This window comes from Sceloporus occidentalis, unplaced genomic scaffold (genome assembly GCF_023333645.1).
Source record: "Sceloporus occidentalis isolate IW3139 unplaced genomic scaffold, rSceOcc1.0.p SCAF_21, whole genome shotgun sequence".
Classification (NCBI taxonomy): domain Eukaryota; kingdom Metazoa; phylum Chordata; class Lepidosauria; order Squamata; family Phrynosomatidae; genus Sceloporus; species Sceloporus occidentalis.
In genome coordinates this window covers 6227382-6246051 of record NW_028317001.1, presented here as the reverse complement: position 1 = coordinate 6246051, position 18670 = coordinate 6227382, and the positions used below count along the sequence as shown (strand labels likewise).

At 42.6% G+C, this 18670-nt stretch overlaps 1 protein-coding gene and 1 pseudogene across 2 annotated transcripts in view; one reads left to right on the top strand and one right to left on the bottom strand.

Moving 5' to 3' along the window:
• LOC149301491 (uncharacterized) overlaps window positions 1–18670 on the top strand; it is a 184074-nt pseudogene that overhangs the window by 46482 nt on the left and 118922 nt on the right. The gene's annotated exons all lie outside the window — the stretch shown is intronic.
• On the bottom strand, window positions 4484–8062 carry LOC149301494 (uncharacterized). Its single transcript, XM_089484020.1, has 2 exons — window positions 7961–8062; window positions 4484–6562 (listed from the first exon to the last, which is right to left on the bottom strand). The coding sequence occupies exons 1-2, from the start codon at window positions 7992–7994 to the stop codon at window positions 4737–4739; spliced, it is 1860 nt and encodes a 619-aa protein (XP_089340146.1). The 5' UTR covers window positions 7995–8062; the 3' UTR covers window positions 4484–4736.

Here is an 18670-nt window from a genome sequence, read left to right as displayed (position 1 = left end):
CTGTAAATCTCAGGAAAGCAAGCCCCCCTTGCCCAAACGGAAAGAAAAATGTCTCACTCTCTTTTGGAGACACCTCTGCTACTGTTCGGACTACAGTCTACAAACAGAGAGATCAGAACCATACCCTAAATAAGCACTTCGAGGCCAAGAGGGTCAAAACCCCAGAAAACAGGGCATGGACTCAACCACAAAACCCCAAGCTTTGGAAACCTTTCCAGCCAGACATGCCAGAGAAAGGGAACCTCAGAGGTCATATTTCCCATTCCCGTGGTTCAGATTGGAGTGGCACTGGGAGATGTGTTTCCTGGAAGAGGCAAAAGCCCAGCTCCCTGGGAAAAACAGTGAAAATGGATGACACCGTCTCAGCTTCAACCCAGCTCCTTGAGCAAGAGGTCAGGCACACTGTTTCAGCCTCAGCTCCCAGAACAAAGACCTCAGAAGGTAGTTCTCGGAAAGGAATAGTAGAAACTGCTCTTTGAGAAACACAAAACCCTACAGGCATTTTAAACATTGCAGAGAACTTTGGTAAGTGTTGGGATCTTAAAAGGCAGGAAGTTTTCCTTCCCCTCAGTAAGTCCAGTTTATTCAATAGTCTGTGTTTTTTGTATTTCTGCATTTTCCTTTGTGCCCATGAGGCAAGTGGATAAGATCATTCAGTAGGAAATTCCAAATTGAGTAAGGACCCCCTCTTCTGTTCCTGCTTTGCAAATTGAGATTGAGAAATGTCTCACTATCTTCTGTTGCTGGCACTCTACATGTGCTCAGGCAGAGTGACACTGTCTCAACCTTTTGTCTCTACATTCTGTTTTCAGAGGATTCTGTATGCCTTCAGTTTGTTCTCTCCTATTTAACTGTGGAAATTGTAAAGGGACAGGAGTTTCTAGGTTCCCCCCCCCCTCCCCACTCAAATCTGTGTTAATTTTGCGTTTTTGGTTGTGATAAAGCATAACTGAAATTCTCTTTGGACGCACAAATCTTACAGACAAAGAGAATATACCATTTTATGGAATAAATTCAGTACTTAGAGTGTGCTTGGAAAACTATGTCTCATTCTTCTAGTAGTCAGCTTGGCTTGCGCTCTGTCTCCTTTATGTGTTTGATTTGCCCAGGCTTGGCTGAAGAATTGCAACAGCCAGAGGCCAGCATGGTTGTTATAGATCCTATCAATTGTTGCTTGTATCTGTTAATTTGCTTGTTTGGCTGTTTGTGATTTGCAAATCTGAAGACAGCTCCCTTCCTTTAGTCCAAAGGTCTTTGCTGCATTGGTTTTTCGGTAGGGATTAATTCCTGTTCTCAAGTGTCTTTTTCCTTGCTGTTAAGCCTCACTTTGGTCAGCACAGTCTATCTGTAAAAACTGTCTTGGCTAAAGTGGGAAAAAGGTTTTGTCTAAGTTGCTTTATATTCTCATGGCTAAAGGACTACATATCCCATCTACCTAAATTGTGGTACATGTTTAGAAACAGATTCTAGTCGTCTTGCACCTAGAAATTGTTCATTTGTCTGTCTGTTAATGTGTTTGGATTTGTGCTACACTTTTGCAACTCATAAGTCTGAATTTCTTGTACTCTTCCTCCATTTGTGTTGTTTTGCTTCCTTCTTTTATACATCCTTTCCTAGAGAGAGAACTTCTTTTACCAGCACAGTCTATCTGTCTCTCTTGCTCTTCATCTGGGTTAGCTATAGTGGGATTACTGGGAGGGGGGGGGAGAACCCCTCCTTCTCCTCTGCCTCGTCCTTTTTGTTTTTGAGTTTAATCCTGTACTCCATAGGTCTGCTTGCAGAAAAGGATTTGCTAAAATAGATTTCCTCATTTTTGCTAAAATTGGTATCCTACCTTCTTTACTAAAGTCTGCTATTGCCATTCTTCTATGTTCTTCCCTATGGACACCCCTCTCTGTTTAAAGTTCAAAAGGGGGGGAGAGATTCTTTTTCTCTCTCCTACCCACTATTTTCCTATGTTCCTAACAATTTTTCTTTGTTCTCTTCTGTGAGAAGGTAAAGCTATACAGCCTCACTATTGCCCTTTGTCTCGTCTAAGTGTTGCTTCCTCTGCTTCTGTCTTTTCATACTCTTCACATGCTCAGAGAACAATGCAAGTTCAGTTTTTTCGCAACGCCATCTGTCTTTTCTGAGCTCTCCAGTCCTCAAAGTAAAAGGCACACGCCTTACATTTTCCTTTCAATCTCAGAGGTGATACACCTTCTCAATTAAAATGGTGCAAATATCCCAAATTTCTTTCTTAAATTTTGCCTATGCCCAGAAGTTAAAGGGACATAAAATCCCCTCTTTCTCCTTTTTAATGACCCCATAGCCTTCTTCTATAAAAACAAAAAAGGGGGAATGCACCTCTCACTCAACACAAAAAGCTTGTGAACCGGGCCATATCTGTTGTATTTGATTTGCCTGGAATAATTTAATTGCATTGTCTGATTATTTATTTCCAACACAGAAACGTTTTCCTTCATTTTACCTGCTGCTGTGGCCCTTGGTGTGATATTGACAGTTGCCAGAGACAGCGGAAAGGACCAGCAACCCCCGTCATTTGGGGAAGAGGTTGTGCAGCAGTGTCAACCCCAATAGGCACAGTATGGACATCAGCCAAGTATCTTAAACCTACACACGGCATTGAGGCCTTCAGAACCTAATATTTCAATCCAATCAACAATTTCACATGATGCTAAACGATGAACAACATGAACTTAGAAATGCCACTCTGGACAATGGAGCAGCCATAGACTATTTACTTTTGCTATGTGAAGAAATCAAAAATATGTGCTGTATTAACCCATAATTCTATGTTAACTGTTGTACTTGGTTTATTATGTTTGACCAGTGGAGCCCCTTCAGACCAGTGGTATCAAATGGGAGATCACAATGTTTGGGAAAAGAGATTTCATTTATATATATCCATGTTTTGTTGCCACCTGGGTAGTCTTTTAACTGTAACTGTCAAACCTATAATTCTATACCTGCCAATGTGTCTGATGGCACACAGTGCTGTCTGAGTAGACTTGTTCCTGTTCTCCAACACCCTTCTATCTTGGATGTTTCCAGGGTTCAAAGAGCAGTAACACTCACCTCTGACTATGACACTACAATACACCTCTATAGCCCAACTGAATACTTTTGCTGTGTGAAGACGTCAAAATATGTGTTGCCTTAAATTGTCAGATAACTCTTGTTCCATTAATAATTTGATTGAAGAACTACATGATTTACCTGACTCAGGTCCACCAGAACATTGGATATTCTGGACTATGAAGCTGATTGATTTACTGTTTGCCAGACTTTCATTGGCCGAAACAACTTCTTGTATATGGCATTGTCACTTTTGTATTATGATCCTATTTTGCCATCTCATCCAATGTATCCCTGCCTTATGCGCTATGTTTTCGTAAAGGTAAAAGCAGAAAAGCAGCGGTTCGCAGGATATGTATACCAGCTCATAAAAAACAAAAAAGAGGGAGATGTGGCAACCCCATGGGTAAAACCGTGGGGTCGTGACCCTCTCTCAGGATAGCAATGCTCATCAAGATTGAGACGTGGCAGTTCTACTGGCAAACCATAGGACTTCGACCCTCTCTCAAGATGACAATGCTTTATCCATAATTAGATAGATAAGCCCATGTTGATTCGGCTGGCTTAGCTGGTCTCCATATCCTGCTTCCTTGCCTCAAGAGCACGCACCAAGCATGCACTGATCACGCACCTGTCATGCCAGTCAGATGACCTAGGAGCAAGGCTATCATCAATGATTGTAAGGAAGACAATGGACGGAAGTAAGCAAGATGACAATAAAAGGCCCAGCCAGAAGCCTGGCTGAGAGGCAAGCTTGTGAGGAGTCTTGTGCACCCCCATTCCTGTCTCTGCGTCTCCTTGCCGCGACAGGAAGGAGTGTACTGGGGTCCAGCAGCCTCCCCTCCCTCCCTCCCTCCCTCCCTCCCTCCCTCCCTCCCTTCGTTCCTTCCTTCCTTCTTTTGAGGAGATTTTGAAGAGGCTGCAATGGAGCCCAGGAAAGGCAGGAAAGGAAGGCTTTGCTTTGGAAATAGTCTCTCTGTGTATACTGTATATACACACATAGATAGATAGATAGATAGATGATAGATAGATAGATAGATAGATAGATAGATAGATAGATGGATGTGTGTTTCTCTCTGCTGTTCTTACAGCTGGGAATGGAGCTGAGGATTGAGGAGAGAAGAAAGTGTCAGTTTTGTGCATATTCACAAATTCTGTGCATCAAAGAATCCAGTGTGTTGAAACAGCAAAGACCTTTATTGAAAACACATATCAGAAATATGTTTAAGCCAGAACTGCCAGAATATATTGAAACCTCAAAACCTAAAACTCCACCTTCTACCAAACCAAGCCCCCACCTACAATTCCCATCATCTATCCCCCACTATGAGCCCCACTTTGCCATCCTTCTCACACACACAATCTCTCCCTGCCCCAGACATTTGAAGAAAATAGCTCTCTTTCTGTTACTACCGGTCCCCAACTTTCTTTGGCTAAAATCCCACAAATTCCAAATGCTATCATTGCTATTCTAGATAGCTGCAACAAATCCCAGCCCCCCTCTAACTAACTTAAACCAGTACTAGTAGCAATTAAAACCTAAACTTAACAAACCATAACTTTAAAACTTTATTTGAAATTTTGTCAATCTTCTTGATTTCTGTACTTTTTTTTGTAAAATTTAATAAAGATTATTAAAAAACAAAAATAATGTTCCTTCACTGCTTGGATGTGTGTGGCTCCTCTCCTGTGTAGCCTCTCTGGTGACTGAATAGGCCTGACCTCCAAGAAAAACATTTCCCACAATGCTGGCATTTGTATGGCTTCTCTCCTGTGTGGACGCTCTGGTGTGTCACTAGGTTTGACTGCCGAGAAAAACATTTCCCACAATGGTGGCATTTGTATGGCTTCTCTCCTGTGTGGATTCTCTGGTGTGTCACTAGGCTTGGCTGCCAAGAAAAACATTTCCCACAATGCTGGCATTTATATGGCTTCTCTCCTGTGTGGATTCTCTGGTGTGTTATTAGGCTTAACTTCCAAGAAAAACATTTCTCACAATGCTGGCATTTGTATGGCTTCTCTCTTATGTGGATTCTCTGGTGTTTCAATAGGTTTGACTTGAAAGAAAAACATTTCGCACAATGCTGGCATTTATATGGCTTCTCTCCTGTGTGGATTCTCTGGTGTGTCATTAGGCTTAACTTCCAAGAAAAACATTTCCCACAATGCTGGCATTTGTATGGCTTCTCTCCTGTGTGGATTCTCTGGTGTTTCAATAGGTTTGACTTGAAAGAAAAACATTTCGCACAATGCTGGCATTTGTATGGCTTCTCTCCTGTGTGGATTCTCTGGTGTTTCAATAGGTTTGACTTGAAAGAAAAACATTTCGCACAATGCTGGCATTTGTATGGCTTCTCTCCTGTGTGGATTCTCTGGTGTTTCAATAGCTTTGACTTGAAAGAAAAACATTTCGCACAATGCTGGCATTTATATGGCTTCTCTCCTGTGTGGATTCTCTGGTGTTTCAATAGGTTTGACTTGAAAGAAAAACATTTCGCACAATGCTGGCATTTGTATGGCTTCTCTCCTGTGTGGATTCTCTGGTGTTTCAATAGCTTTGACTTGAAAGAAAAACATTTCGCACAATGCTGGCATTTATATGGCTTCTCTCCTGTGTGGATTCTCTGGTGTTTCAATAGCTTTGACTTGAAAGAAAAACATTTCGCACAATGCTGGCATTTATATGGCTTCTCTCCTGTGTGGATTCTCTGGTGTGTCATTAGGCTTAACTTCCAAGAAAAACATTTCCCACAATGCTGGCATTTGTATGGCTTCTCTCCTGTGTGGATTCTCTGGTGTTTCAATAGGTTTGACTTGAAAGAAAAACATTTCGCACAATGCTGGCATTTGTATGGCTTCTCTCCTGTGTGGATTCTCTGGTGTTTCAATAGGTTTGACTTGAAAGAAAAACATTTCGCACAATGCTGGCATTTGTATGGCTTCTCTCCTGTGTGGATTCTCTGGTGTTTCAATAGCTTTGACTTGAAAGAAAAACATTTCGCACAATGCTGGCATTTATATGGCTTCTCTCCTGTGTGGATTCTCTGGTGTGTCATTAGGCTTGACTGCCGAGAAAAACATTTCCCACAATGGTGGCATTTGTATGGCTTCTCTCCTGTGTGGATTCTCTGGTGTGTCATTAGGCTTGACTGCCGAGAAAAACATTTCCCACAATGGTGGCATTTGTATGGCTTCTCTCCTGTGTGGATTCTCTGGTGTGTCATTAGGCTTGACTGCCAAGAAAAACATTTCCCACAATGCTGGCATTTATATGGCTTCTCTCCTGTGTGGATTCTCTGGTGTGTCATTAGGCTTAACTTCCAAGAAAAACATTTCTCACAATGCTGGCATTTGTATGGCTTCTCTCCTGTGTGGATTATCTGATGTTTCAATAGGTCTGACTTCCAAGAAAAACCTTTCCCACAATGCTGGCATTTGTATGGCTTCTCTCCTGTATGGACTCTCTCATGACTGACAAGTTCTTCTGTAAAGAAGGATAATGACAGATAGTACTGAATATCAAAGAGAGAAAAGTGTTAGCCCAAGATTTAGCCCTATGTTTACTCCCCCCTATTTGATATTAAATTAAGTTGGAGTCAGATCCGAATAACTCATTGCCAAAGGCAGAATAATGGGGCTGGGACCTGGACTCCAATTTTGATGAGGGTCAAGTGCCAGGGAGCAACCTTAAAACATCTATAAGACAGGCATGGAGTACTGATGGGGTTTGGAGGAGATCTCAGGGGCAACCCCCCATTGTATTGCCTGGAAGGGGGGGGGGAGAAATGAAATAATATTTTGCCCCCAACATCCAACAGCATCCCTTTGGGGAAGTGGAGGACATTTTGCCACTGTTGGGCCCTCTCTGTGCCATTGCAGGGCCAAGGGAGCTCTTTCCCCCTTAAAAGGATTGAAGAGGGGCCAAAAAAGGTAGGAAACCTGCTCAGGAATGTGCTGAGTACCATTTGGGTGTGAAATGCATTAATCTCCATGGCTACTTCCCATAAAATCCTAGAATTAGCAGTTTAGGATGGGGTATTTAGAATCCTTAGACACTAGAGAGCAATAGTGCCTCACTGAAGTACAGATTCAAATATTCTACAGGATGTTGCTATCACAATTAAACTAGGCTTGAAAGGGATCTAGGACTCCTAGTAGACTGCAAGTTGAACATGGGCCAACAGTGTGATGCGGCAGCTACAAAGGCCCATGTGATTCTAGGCTGCATCTATGCAAGAATAGTTTCTAGATCAAGGGAAGTAATAGTGCCACTCTATTCTGCTTTGGTCAGGCCTCACTTGGAATAATCCTGGGTCCAGTTCTGGGCCCCACAATTCAAAAAGGATGTTGACAAATTGGAGCATGTGCAAAGGAGGGCAACCAAAGTGGTAAAGGGTATGGAAACCATCAAGCTCTATGAGGAGCAGCTTAGAGAGGTGGTTATGTTTAGCCTGGAGAAAAGAAGATAAAGAGTGGATATGATATCCATGTTTAAATATTTGAAAGGGTGTCATGTTGTACAAGGAGCAGCCTTGCTTTTTGTTGCTACAGAGAAAAGGAGACACCACAATGGATGCAAGCCACAGGGAGAGAGGTTCCACCTAAACATTAGGAGGAACTTCATGACAGTGAGAGCTCTTTGACAGTGGAATATACTCCCTTAGAGTTTGGTGGAGGTCTTTAAAGAGAGGCTGGGTGGCCATCTCTTGTGGGTGATTTGAATGTATATTCCTGCATGGCAGTAGGGGTTGAATTAGATGGCCCTTGTGGTCTATTCCAACTCTATGATTCTATAATTCTAGTGGAACCATAGTGACATGATAATATAGTATGAAAGGGACCTCAGTCTTTGTAGAAAGAGCAATGGATTCAGGTTCCTTACCTACAGAAGCCACATTCTCATAATTGTCCATCATTACATAATTGTACAAATGTTTCTGTTTCTTCGTCAACAGATTCCATTCATCCTCAGAGAAATATACTGCCACATCTGCAAAGGTCACCTGAAATAGAAAATAGCCCTCATCCAGAGAGTGACTAAACAAAAGGGGAGGAAAACACATGTTGCATTTCAAATATTATTTCATCACTTCAGAATTCAGTCCAGGAAATAAACTTTAAATTCTGTTAGCAAACAAAAAGCTACTACCTTTGAGATCAGATTGTCTTGAATACTTTCAATATAATATACAATATAATAAAAAATATAATTTAGGCCATGGCTGGGATACAGTTCTGGGGAGCACTCTGGACTTGAGGGACACTGGGCCCACCCCCAATTTAGATCCAGAGGTGGTCTCCCATATCCTCTACATTTCACAGATGGAAAAGCAAGGCACATGTGGACAAGCAACACCAGAAGGTGGTGAGTATGGCCAAGGTTGTTTAGGAGGAAGATCACACTAATAATAATAATAATAATAATAATAATAATAATAATAGGTTTTATTTATATACCGCCCAATCACTGGGAATCCGAGCGGTTTACAATAGAGGGGAAGGGCACAGCAGTTTGGATTTGCCTCAGCCTCCTGGGAAGGGAAGACCCAAGCAACTTCTCTCCTCTCCCCCTTTTTGAGTTGATGGGGTGCAAACCCCTTAGAAGTCACTTTGCAGCAACCCAAAAGAGATGAGGAGAAGGGGGAAAGTGGGAGGAGGAGAGAGAAACCGGGACATTTTTGAAAGCCACTGAAAAAGTGGGGTGACAGAGGATTAACCAGGACTTTCTCTGCCAAAGTGGGACAAGATGTTCTCCACTTGCTTTCATGAGCTGCCCCAGCAGTGACACAAATGAAACTAATAGTCAGGATGGCGACTCACCAAAGACTTGTATTCGGATAGCCTTTTTCTCTTGGAGCCCAACTTTCTCCGCTTGGCCTCTGTGTTGGCCATTAGGTGGAGAGGGGTCCTGGTGGTCTTGCACTTGGGTCACTTCCAGCAAAATATGGCCCAAAACTGTGTAGAAGGAGGCCAAGATGAAGTCCCTGAGAAAAGAGACTAGGGTTAGGCTTGATTTGTCAAGAAATCCTGCATCACTCATAGACACAGAGAACAGCATGGTGCTAGTGAGATACGCAGGTGACATATGCCTCCTTTGGGCCAATGCAGAGGTGTGTATCTCTTTCCTCCCTCTTTGTTTGGTTGCACCAAACAAAGCCCCATGGAGCTAGCATAGATTCACTGCAACTCCCTTACACAACAGATACTCCATGTTAAAATGCTTTTGATGTTGCTATATTGTGCAGCACGTGAGGCAACACGTTAATGTATGGTGCCAGATTCTCCACCTTGACTGTAGTCAGTATCTTGTGAGCTGAAGAAACACCTGTCGCTTTCTCAGTGAGCAAAGATACACTGTAATCTTCTCTCAGATGAGGCTTTTATTCCTATAAGAAGTTCCACTGTGTACAACACTATATACATCGACACCCTCCACCATCCACACCAGTAACAACCCACTCTGAGGCACACACTGTCTGACTCTTCCTCAGTGACAGTTGAGAATGACAGTTGACAGTTGCATCAACATTCCAATGATGCACTGTTTCAATGCTGACACATCTAACTGCCACTAGAGCTGTCAATGACTTCCACAACCGCTCCATCTAGTGGCCACATGCATGTCATTTCCTCAGACCTGTTCACCATGGTCCTGACACTCCATGCCTTGTGAGAGTGGAGGGGGGTCAGGGGATGGGGAATTGGAGAGGACCCTGGCTATGTCCCTGTAGCTAGATGTGAAATGAGCGCATCATCTGCTGAAACCTCCTGACCTCCCCAGTGGCCCTCAGAGGAGAATGCCTTCCTTTGGCTTCTGGCTAGAGAAACACAGCTGGAGGCTTCTCCAATGCCTCGCACCCAACACTCTCATCAGGCATGGAATGAACATGGAGCATGGCTTCCACAATTCCCATTTTTCATTTTGTATTCCTCCTAATTTCACATCTATTTTAAACCTCTCCCTCATTTGACGATGAAGATACCAGTGACAATCTAGGCCAGATTCTTTAAGTTCTTCTTGTGTTTTGATCTCTAGTTTTCCTTGCGATTCTTTCAGTACATCCTTGTATCTTAATCATATAGTTTTCTGGATACTTTCCCCCTCCGAAAAGAGCCTCATGCGGCAAACACCATAAAGGTATTTTTGGAGATATTCTACACTTGTTTTCCCCCAGATCTTCAATAGAGCTTTTCTTACGAAATGATTTGAGCTTTCTTTATTAACTTTCTCTTTACCGTAAATTAGGTATCCATGCCACCCAAATCTTAAATGTTCACCCTCCAGAGATAACAATTGTTCATTCTCTAACACAAACCATTCTCTAATCCAAACTAAACAACAAGCAGCATAATAAATTTTTCAGTTTGGTAAACCCAGCCCTCCTCTACTTTTGTCATCACAAAATATTTCCGTTTTTATCTTGGCTCTTTTTTTAATTCCAATTAGATTTTGAGATTTCCTTTTGCCATAGATTCAATGGTCTTTCATTCTGGATGATGGGTATCGCTTGGAACAGAAACAGTATTTCAGGAAGGAAACTCATTTGGATCAGTGATATTTTTCCTAATATCAATAAGTGTAATTTCCCCCATTTTTCTAGGTCTTTTCTGATTTGCTTCCATGTGTCTCATAGTTTTTGTGAAATAGATCTGAGTTTGTATTTCTTAAATTGATTCCTAGATATTTAACTTTATTTCCCACTTTAAATCCACTAATTTCTTCCAGGATTTATTCTTCCTTTTCCCCATATTTTTTGTTATTAATATTGCTTTGTCTCTCTTTACTTTTAGTCCTGAAACATATTCCAATTCCACTATTACATCCATCAATTGCCTTGTGCTCTTTTCTGGGTTCTCCAGGGAATACAAATGTCGTCTGAGAAGACTCTCATTTTAAACTCAATGTATGTTAATTTTTATTCCATTGATCTTATTTTCGAATCCTATCCTATTATTCAGTGCTTCTAGGATCAGAATGAACAAAAAGGGTGATAGTGGGAAAGCTTGCCATTTACCTTTAGAAATCTTAAACTCTTCTGGTTTTTATAGTTAACAATTAGTCTTTGATCTTTATACATTGCCTTTATCCATCTATAATAAGAAGCTCCTATTTCCATTTTTCAAGTGTCGCAAATAACATATCCCATCCTATGTTATTGAAGGCCTTTTCTAAAAAGATAAGTGTTTTTTCGTTGTGCCTTTGAAAATATTCAATTATATTTCAGACGTTTTGAATGTTATCTCTGACTTGTCCTTATGAATCCAGTGTTTAAGAACTTTTTTTGAGTCTATGGGCCAAAATCATAGAAAATAGTTTATAATCCATATTTAATAAGGAAATTAGCCTATAGCTCTTTACCTCAGTTGCATCTCTATCTTCTTTTAGCAGCAAAGTTATATTAGCTTGTTTCCATGTTTCAGGATAATGGTTTTCTTTGATGGCATTTTCTTTGATGGCATTTACAGGAAGAAATACCTTTAAACCCTTTGATCTTTTTGCTCAATATGACATGTAAACTGAAAAAGGAAGTAGCTAAAAGATTTCCCAGACTAATTTTATAGATGGTCACTCACAGTATTGGAAAAACATCCAAATTCCTAAAATAGAGCAGTGGATAATTAAACTAAGAGAAGCAAAGGGATTGGACATTGTAACCGCAATCATGAGGGATAAACCAGGTGAGAAAACTAAAGAGGACTGGTCATGCTTTGATTTATTTTGTAATACTAATTATTAATTTACAATCCCAGATATCATATGGAAAGTCTACTTGAACATTAGAGGTTTAACACGTATTGATACCTTGTAGGAATTTAAGTAAATTAAATAAAAGGGTCATCTTAGCTTAACTGGGAAGTAACTTAATAGTACATTTCTGACAGTTTTGTATATCAGGATGTTATTTATTGCATGTTGTATGTCTATGTTATAGGTATTTGTACTTTTTTGTTGTTGTAGCTGTATTTGTTATGCAAATGTCTTGGTATGTTTTTTCATTTTTGTTTGTAAAGGATTGTTTATAAACAAATTACAAAAGAAAAAAACTGGTTTCCAACCAGATTATTTCTGTAGTTCAGATACAGTCTAAGTCGGTTATAAAGGATAGAAGAACCCAATTCGTACTTTTATCCTGTTAAAAATGGTTTTGCTTTTTTAAATAAAAGCAGTTTGCTTTTCTGTCTAATCCTTATTTTTGTTGTTCTTGTTTGCTTCTATGTTTGTTTGTTTCATTCTTGGTAAAATGGGTTATCATGGTCTGTCTCCTTCCTTCTTGCCTGAAAATCTATTAATAAGGAAACTGGGGAGACTTTTAAAACCTCCCAAAGGAGCCACTTTTGGCCTTTTTGGGGGGACTAGCCTCCTCTTAGAAGCCAAAGCCCAATGTTTGTGAAGCAGAAGAATAAGGCTTGTATTAAAACTATCCTCTCCATTTCTGATCCCTTTTAAAACCCATGTTCCCCAGAAGGAGCAGAGCTTTGTAATAAGAAAACCCTCTCTGAAAAGAGACACAAAAGACACACAAAGAGACACACTTCCTTCCTTTTGGCCCAAGGAGCCTGGCCTCCTTCTCTCTTTGGAGCCTCAGGAGAGAAAGAGAAGCCTCTGTTCAACTGAGACTCAGAGAAGGTTCTGGAACATTATTCCTCACAGTCACAAGCAGCACAAAATGGCCGCCAGAACACAAAATGGCTGCCTCTGCCTCTGTACTTGGCAGTTTGAGGCCTTCATTGAACCCAAAATGGAGGAGGAAAGGGCCCCAAAGTCAGAAGGGACCCCAAACAGGATTTCCAAACCTGAACAACACCTAAAATCTTTCCTGATGCTTTAATATAGAGACTCCCTGAGACATTCTTTATAAATATGTCTTTACATGTCTTGATAAATAAATAAAATTTAATAATACTAATGCTACTACTAATGATAGTAATAATAAGTTACAACCAGGAGATTTCTCCCTGTGGCTTCTCCCCCAGAGGCCTCTGCGTATGCTCAGGAGCCCCTTCTTCTTCTCCTTCTTCTTCCTCTGCAGAATCCTCCAGAAGTCTCTCTGCTCCTCCTCCTCCTACTTAGGATCTTCCTCTAAGCCTTCCTCCTCCTCCTCTTCCTCTAAGCCCTCCTCCTCCTCCTCCTCCTCCTCTTCCTCAGGACCTTCCTCTAAGCCTTCCTCTTCCTTTTCCTCCCAGACTTTGGGAGGAGAATTGTGTGCCTTCAATTCCTTTCTGGGGATCCTAAGGCAACACTGTCACAGGAGTCTCTTTGTAGGTTTTGTCGAAGGGAGTTTACCATTGCCATCCTTTGAGGCTGAGAGAGTGTGCCTTGGGGGCTTGGGGAGTGCTGCATGCCTTGAACTCGTGTCTAGTTACCCTATTCCCAGGGTTTCCTTGCCTTCAGGTTTGCCTTCCACTTTGCCCTTTGTCTTCCTTTGAGGCTGAGAGAGTGTCTGCTGCCCAAGGTTTCCTTGCAGTGGGTTTCATGGCCCGGAATGAATGCCATTTCCCATCATGTAGATGTGTGTTTGTGTTGTCCGCCTTCCAGTTGTCCATTGGTCTTCCTCTGAGGCTGAGAGAGTGTGACTTACCCAAGGTCACCCATTTTATATCATGGGACTTGAGCACCCATGGATTTTCTATCCAAACCAAATCCCAAAGGATACCAAGGGCCCATTGTTTTTCCATCTTTTTTTTGCAAACACCAAAGCAGATCTTGCTTGCCTGATCTTTGCATGTTCAAGAGCAGTGTTGGGCAAATGCTAAGAGATGCCTTGTGAGTAGGGTTGCCATAAGTGAGGACCTCCAAACCGGGACAAATGTAGGACAAATGTAGGGCAACATTTTCAAATGTAGGACACATTTTTATAAAAATGGAGGACGTGCAAAAAATTGAGGTTTTTTTAAAAAAATATTAATATAAATGCATATTTGTAGGCATGATCAAAATGGAGGACATTTTGACATTATTCTTAGACAGATGGCAGAAATGTACTTGCCCTGGGGTTCAACTGTACTTCTCAGAAGTGTGTACTTGGGCAAGGGACTGTGGTTTTTCTTCACTGCGCATGAGTTTGTAAAAATCACAGCAAGTTACATAAGCAAGTTACATTGGCCGTGCCTCAGAGGCTTGTTGATATCAATATCACCATCATCATCATCATCATCATCATCATCATCATCACCATCACCACTATAATTGGCCAAGAAAGGCAGACTTGTTAGCATTCAAAGAACCATAAATACACAAAAAATGCACTTGCATATATTTAATAATAAAAAATAATGAAAAAATAAATAAAAAACAAGACAGGGGTGTATATATTTGATAATAAAAATTAATAAAATAAAACAAAAACAAGCAATAATAAAAATTAATAAAACAAAAAATAAAAATCAAATAATAAAAATTAATAAAATAAAAAATAAAAAGCAATGATAAAAATTAAAAAAATAAATAAAATAAGTATTTTATATTTTTAAAAATAATTTAAAAACCCCAAAATACCAAGGCAGACCTAATAGCCACTGACTCAGCTTTCCTCCTCCTCCTCCTCCTCCTCCTCTGGCCCAATTCTGCCCTGGCCTTCAGGCACCCTTCCTCCGGCTCCTTCCTCCTCCTCCTCCTCTCCCCCTCCTCCTCCTTATGATGGCTGGCATGGGAGGAAGGGAAGCAGGGCAGGCGCGCGCACGCACGGAGGTAATTGGGGCAGGCGCGCACGCGCGCGGGGAGAAAAGTGAGGCAGGCGTGCGCGCACGCAGACAGAATTGGGGCAGGCGCGCGCGCTGCCACTAGCCCCTGCTGAGGCCTGGGCGGCACGCAAGCCCTCACAGTGGGGGCGCGGTGGCGGCAGCGCTTCTGCCGCCCAGGAACAGGGGGAAGGCGAAGTTGGAGGAGGAGGTGGCTTGGCGCCTCAGCAGCCGCGTTAGCGGCAGCGGCAATGGCCAGAGCGGGCCCCCAAACCAGGAACAAGGCACGGGTGGGGGCCCAAACCAGACCGGGAAGGGCCCCCCAAAACCGTGATTGGCACGGGGGCCGCCGGGTTATGGCAACCCTACTTGTGAGGTTAGGAAGAGGGTCCTAGAAAACAGTCCTCTTCTTCTGGACCCACAGACTCAGAAAGACGTGAGCCCCCATTTAATGGGACCCTTTTGTTTGAGGCTGCTCTAGGTTCAGGAGGGTCTCTCAGGAGAGATTGGGAAAGTCAGCCTTTGAGGAGTTCTGGTCCTTAAAGGTTAATATCTCCAGGCTTTGCTGAGAGGGCAATATTTGGGATTTGGGCAGATCCAGGCTGCAGGGCTCTCTCAGATCTGGTTCAAAAACACTGCAGAAATTATGATGATGATGATGATGATGATGATGAATCTTCCCTTCAAACCCACAGAGCCTTGTGGATGCTCAAATAGTAACAGAGGTCAAAAACACATTGCAGAAATAATCCAGTTTGCAGAAATAAACTGCTTCAACTGCCCTAGTTCAGTACTCGGGAATCCTGGGAATTTTAGTTTATCATGGCATCTGAGTTGTCTGACAGAGAAGACTAAATATCTCACAAAACTACAGTTCCCAGAATTCCCTAGCATTCAGCCAGACAGTTAAAGCAGCCCTGTACTTGGACCATTGTTAGTGGTTGGCTTGGAGCCTGAATAGGGTTCTAGAAGGCTGGTGGCTTTGGTCGTTGGCTGCTTAGGAAGAAGGGCTCCTTCTGGGTTTCCTTGGCAGGAAAGGAAAGGTGGGTGCCTCAAGATGCCGATGGGAGACCCCTAAATTTGGTTCCTTTGTGAGAATGCTGACTGAGGGGGAAGAGAAGGGTAATGGATTTGGTCCCCAGGGAGGCCCCAGGGCAGGCAGGGCAGGGCACACAACATTCGCTCACTCCCAAGTCAAATCCTGGTTTCCCTTCTTTTGCCCAGGACCTAAACCTGGACCAGAAAGGATCAGGTTTTATTTGCTTTCTTCTCCTGTAACAGGTGTTTTTCCTTGCCCTTTTTACATGTGGCAGTAAAGATACGATACAGCAGGGCCTGGCATTGAGCTTCCAGTTTTCATGCATGATCTTCAGACAGGAGATGAGGCTGCCTCTTCTCCATTTTGGAGGGAGCCCAATTCCAGGAAAGAGGAAAGGGCTCTGTGCAAACATCCCGATCAGATGTGAGAGCAGTAGCTTATTATAATTTACAAGGCTTAGTTAATTGGTTTCTTCAACTAGAAAAGTGTCAGGGGTCTATGGACTGGTTTAGTTTCTTGCTTTCTCTCAGTTGTGGTGGTACAAGGGCTCACTACTATACTCTGCATTCGCCATCTGGCTAGAAAGAAGGAGGCTAAAGTAAATGCTTTTTATCCTTAGTTGTTTGTGGATATTTGGGACTATGTGGCCATGTTCTAGAAGAGTTTCTTCCTGACATTTCATCAGCATCTGTGGCTGGAATCTCTGAAGATGCCAGACACAGATGCTGGCCAAACATCAGAAGAAACTCTTCTAGAACGTGACCACATAGCCCGAAAATCCCACAAAAAGCCTTCGACTTCACGCTTTTTATCCTGTCTCTCCAAGCAAGTGAGAAAGAATAATTCTCTCATTTCCCCTTGATCTGGGAGCAGGCCTTTAAAAATTTCTCTCTTCATTTCTACACAGGAAAGTATATTGAGTAGATTTGAATGACAAACTGTGAGTGACTGTGGTTTGTAATTTATGCATTAGGCTGAAAGAGATCGCTAGAGGCCCTGCCCCAGGTCCTAGGTTTTAGCTCACAAACCTCAGGACCTGAATTCACAACCCTATAAGAGAGATGGAGGGACACCAGAAAGTAGGCAACCAAAGTCCTATACATATTATCCAATTGTACCAGTTTGGTGCCATGTTAACTGCTGTGGATCCACCCTAGAGAAACCTGGGAATGGGGGGCTTAGAACTGGATGCTTGGTAGAGAGTCCCAGTGCAGTCGTTCATGAGTTGCTATATAATTCTAAGTACCTGAAAGATGAAATCCCAGGATTCTGTGGGACAGAGTCCTGGAAGTTTCATGCTGTCAAAGTGCTAGGTTTGGGCAATGGAGATACAACCCAGGTGCCAAAAATGACCCCTAGCAATTCTGGACAGACTCATTCAGTCTCTGTCTCTATTGGTGGAGGGCTATTTACACCAAGAAACCCATGGATCTTCAAGGGATCCCCAGTTTTTGTATTTTATTTATATACATCCATCCTTTCTCCCAAGGGAGAACTCAGGGTGGCTAACAGCAAATTTAATACAATACAAATTCAAAACAATGCAAAGGCATTAAAATTATAACAATTTTTTTAAAAAAAATTAAATCATTTATACAGTTGGACCTTGAAATTAGTAAATTGCATCAAAAACCACATACAAACCTTGACCTCTGAATTGCAGTTCAAACCGTATCTCTCTTTTGCTTAGGATCCAGCCCTTGAGGCATCAGGATTTCCAGAAAGGAGAGAAAGTGGAAGTGCGAAATACCTTTTGTTTGGAGGAAGTTTCTATCCTGTAAAACTATTAAGAGCCCCTTTGATGCTGTCTTTGATTCAGAACATATGATTTTAAGGCATCTTGCACTTCTATCTCCATCCAATAAACCTTTGAATTCTTTGAAGCATTCTGTTTTCCTGGCTGCTCATCCCAAGAGTATGAAAAATAGCACCAGTCATGGAGATTCAGTCTTTTTCTTAATGGGGATACGGAGCGAGGGCCACAGGATTCCCACTCCTGGCATAAGACCTGGCCCAGTTCATTGCAGAGATTTGAAGTCCTTAAGGTTAGAGCCAGAGTGGGAGGTTTTGGGAGTCCCTGTCCCTCCAAAAGTAACTTTCCCAAGAGCAGTCTAGGTCTCCCTTCCAAAGACCAGCAGTGGATGGAGAAGGAGGCCTTGGGAAGCAGAGGAGAGCTTGGCTTGACCCCCAAGGACTCTCCCTTGAAGGTTTCCATCTCTCTAGGAAACGGTGGAGCCTGGGAGGGAGACTGAGGACTAGGGAATGCTGGGAAAAGCTTCAGGGGCAGCTTATGGGAGCAAATGTAGGACTTTGCTTTCTCCTCCAGGTTACTTTCCTGCTCTCTTTTGACAGGCTTGAAGACCACACAAGGTAAGCTGAATGGTGGAAAAGACTGCAAACGCCATCTTCCCTGTACGTTCCATGCTCACCTCCATGGCACCTTAGGAGCAAGCAAGTCCCTGCTGAGGGCAACACAAACAACAAAATCCAAAATGGGGAGTGGCCTTTGAGATCCTGACGGTCCTCTGAGAGGAAAATGCCAGCCCCTGAAACCAATCCTGGTCAGCTTTTGGGAAAGTGCCCTCAAGGTTTAGTCCAAGCAGCTCTCAGCCCCTGGCAGACTGTCCCTTCCCTGAGTCTTGCTCTCCTGGAGGCTCAGAGGAGATTCTTCTTAGGGACCCTCAGCCCCAGGTTCAGCTGACAAACGGCCATTCACCCGTGAAGAGCCCCCCGTTCCCCACTCTGTCCTGGCACATGCCTTAGGAAGCCTCTTCCATGGGAATTTGGGAACTCCTAATCTTAGTGGAAATGGGAACCTCTGGAATCCTCCTATTCTTCCCAGCTGGCAAGCAAGGTCTAGTTGTGAATCTCTTC

What these genes read in the sequence shown, in the direction of transcription:
- LOC149301494 (XM_089484020.1), bottom strand. Translation starts at nt 7,994, where the DNA reads ATGATGGACAATTATGAGAATGTGGCTTCTGTAG. An exon ending in TGAGAATGTGGCTTCTGTAG is followed by an intron (nt 6,563 to 7,960) that starts GTAAGGAACCTG and finishes CCTTCTTTACAG; the next exon opens with AAGAACTTGTCAGTCATGAG.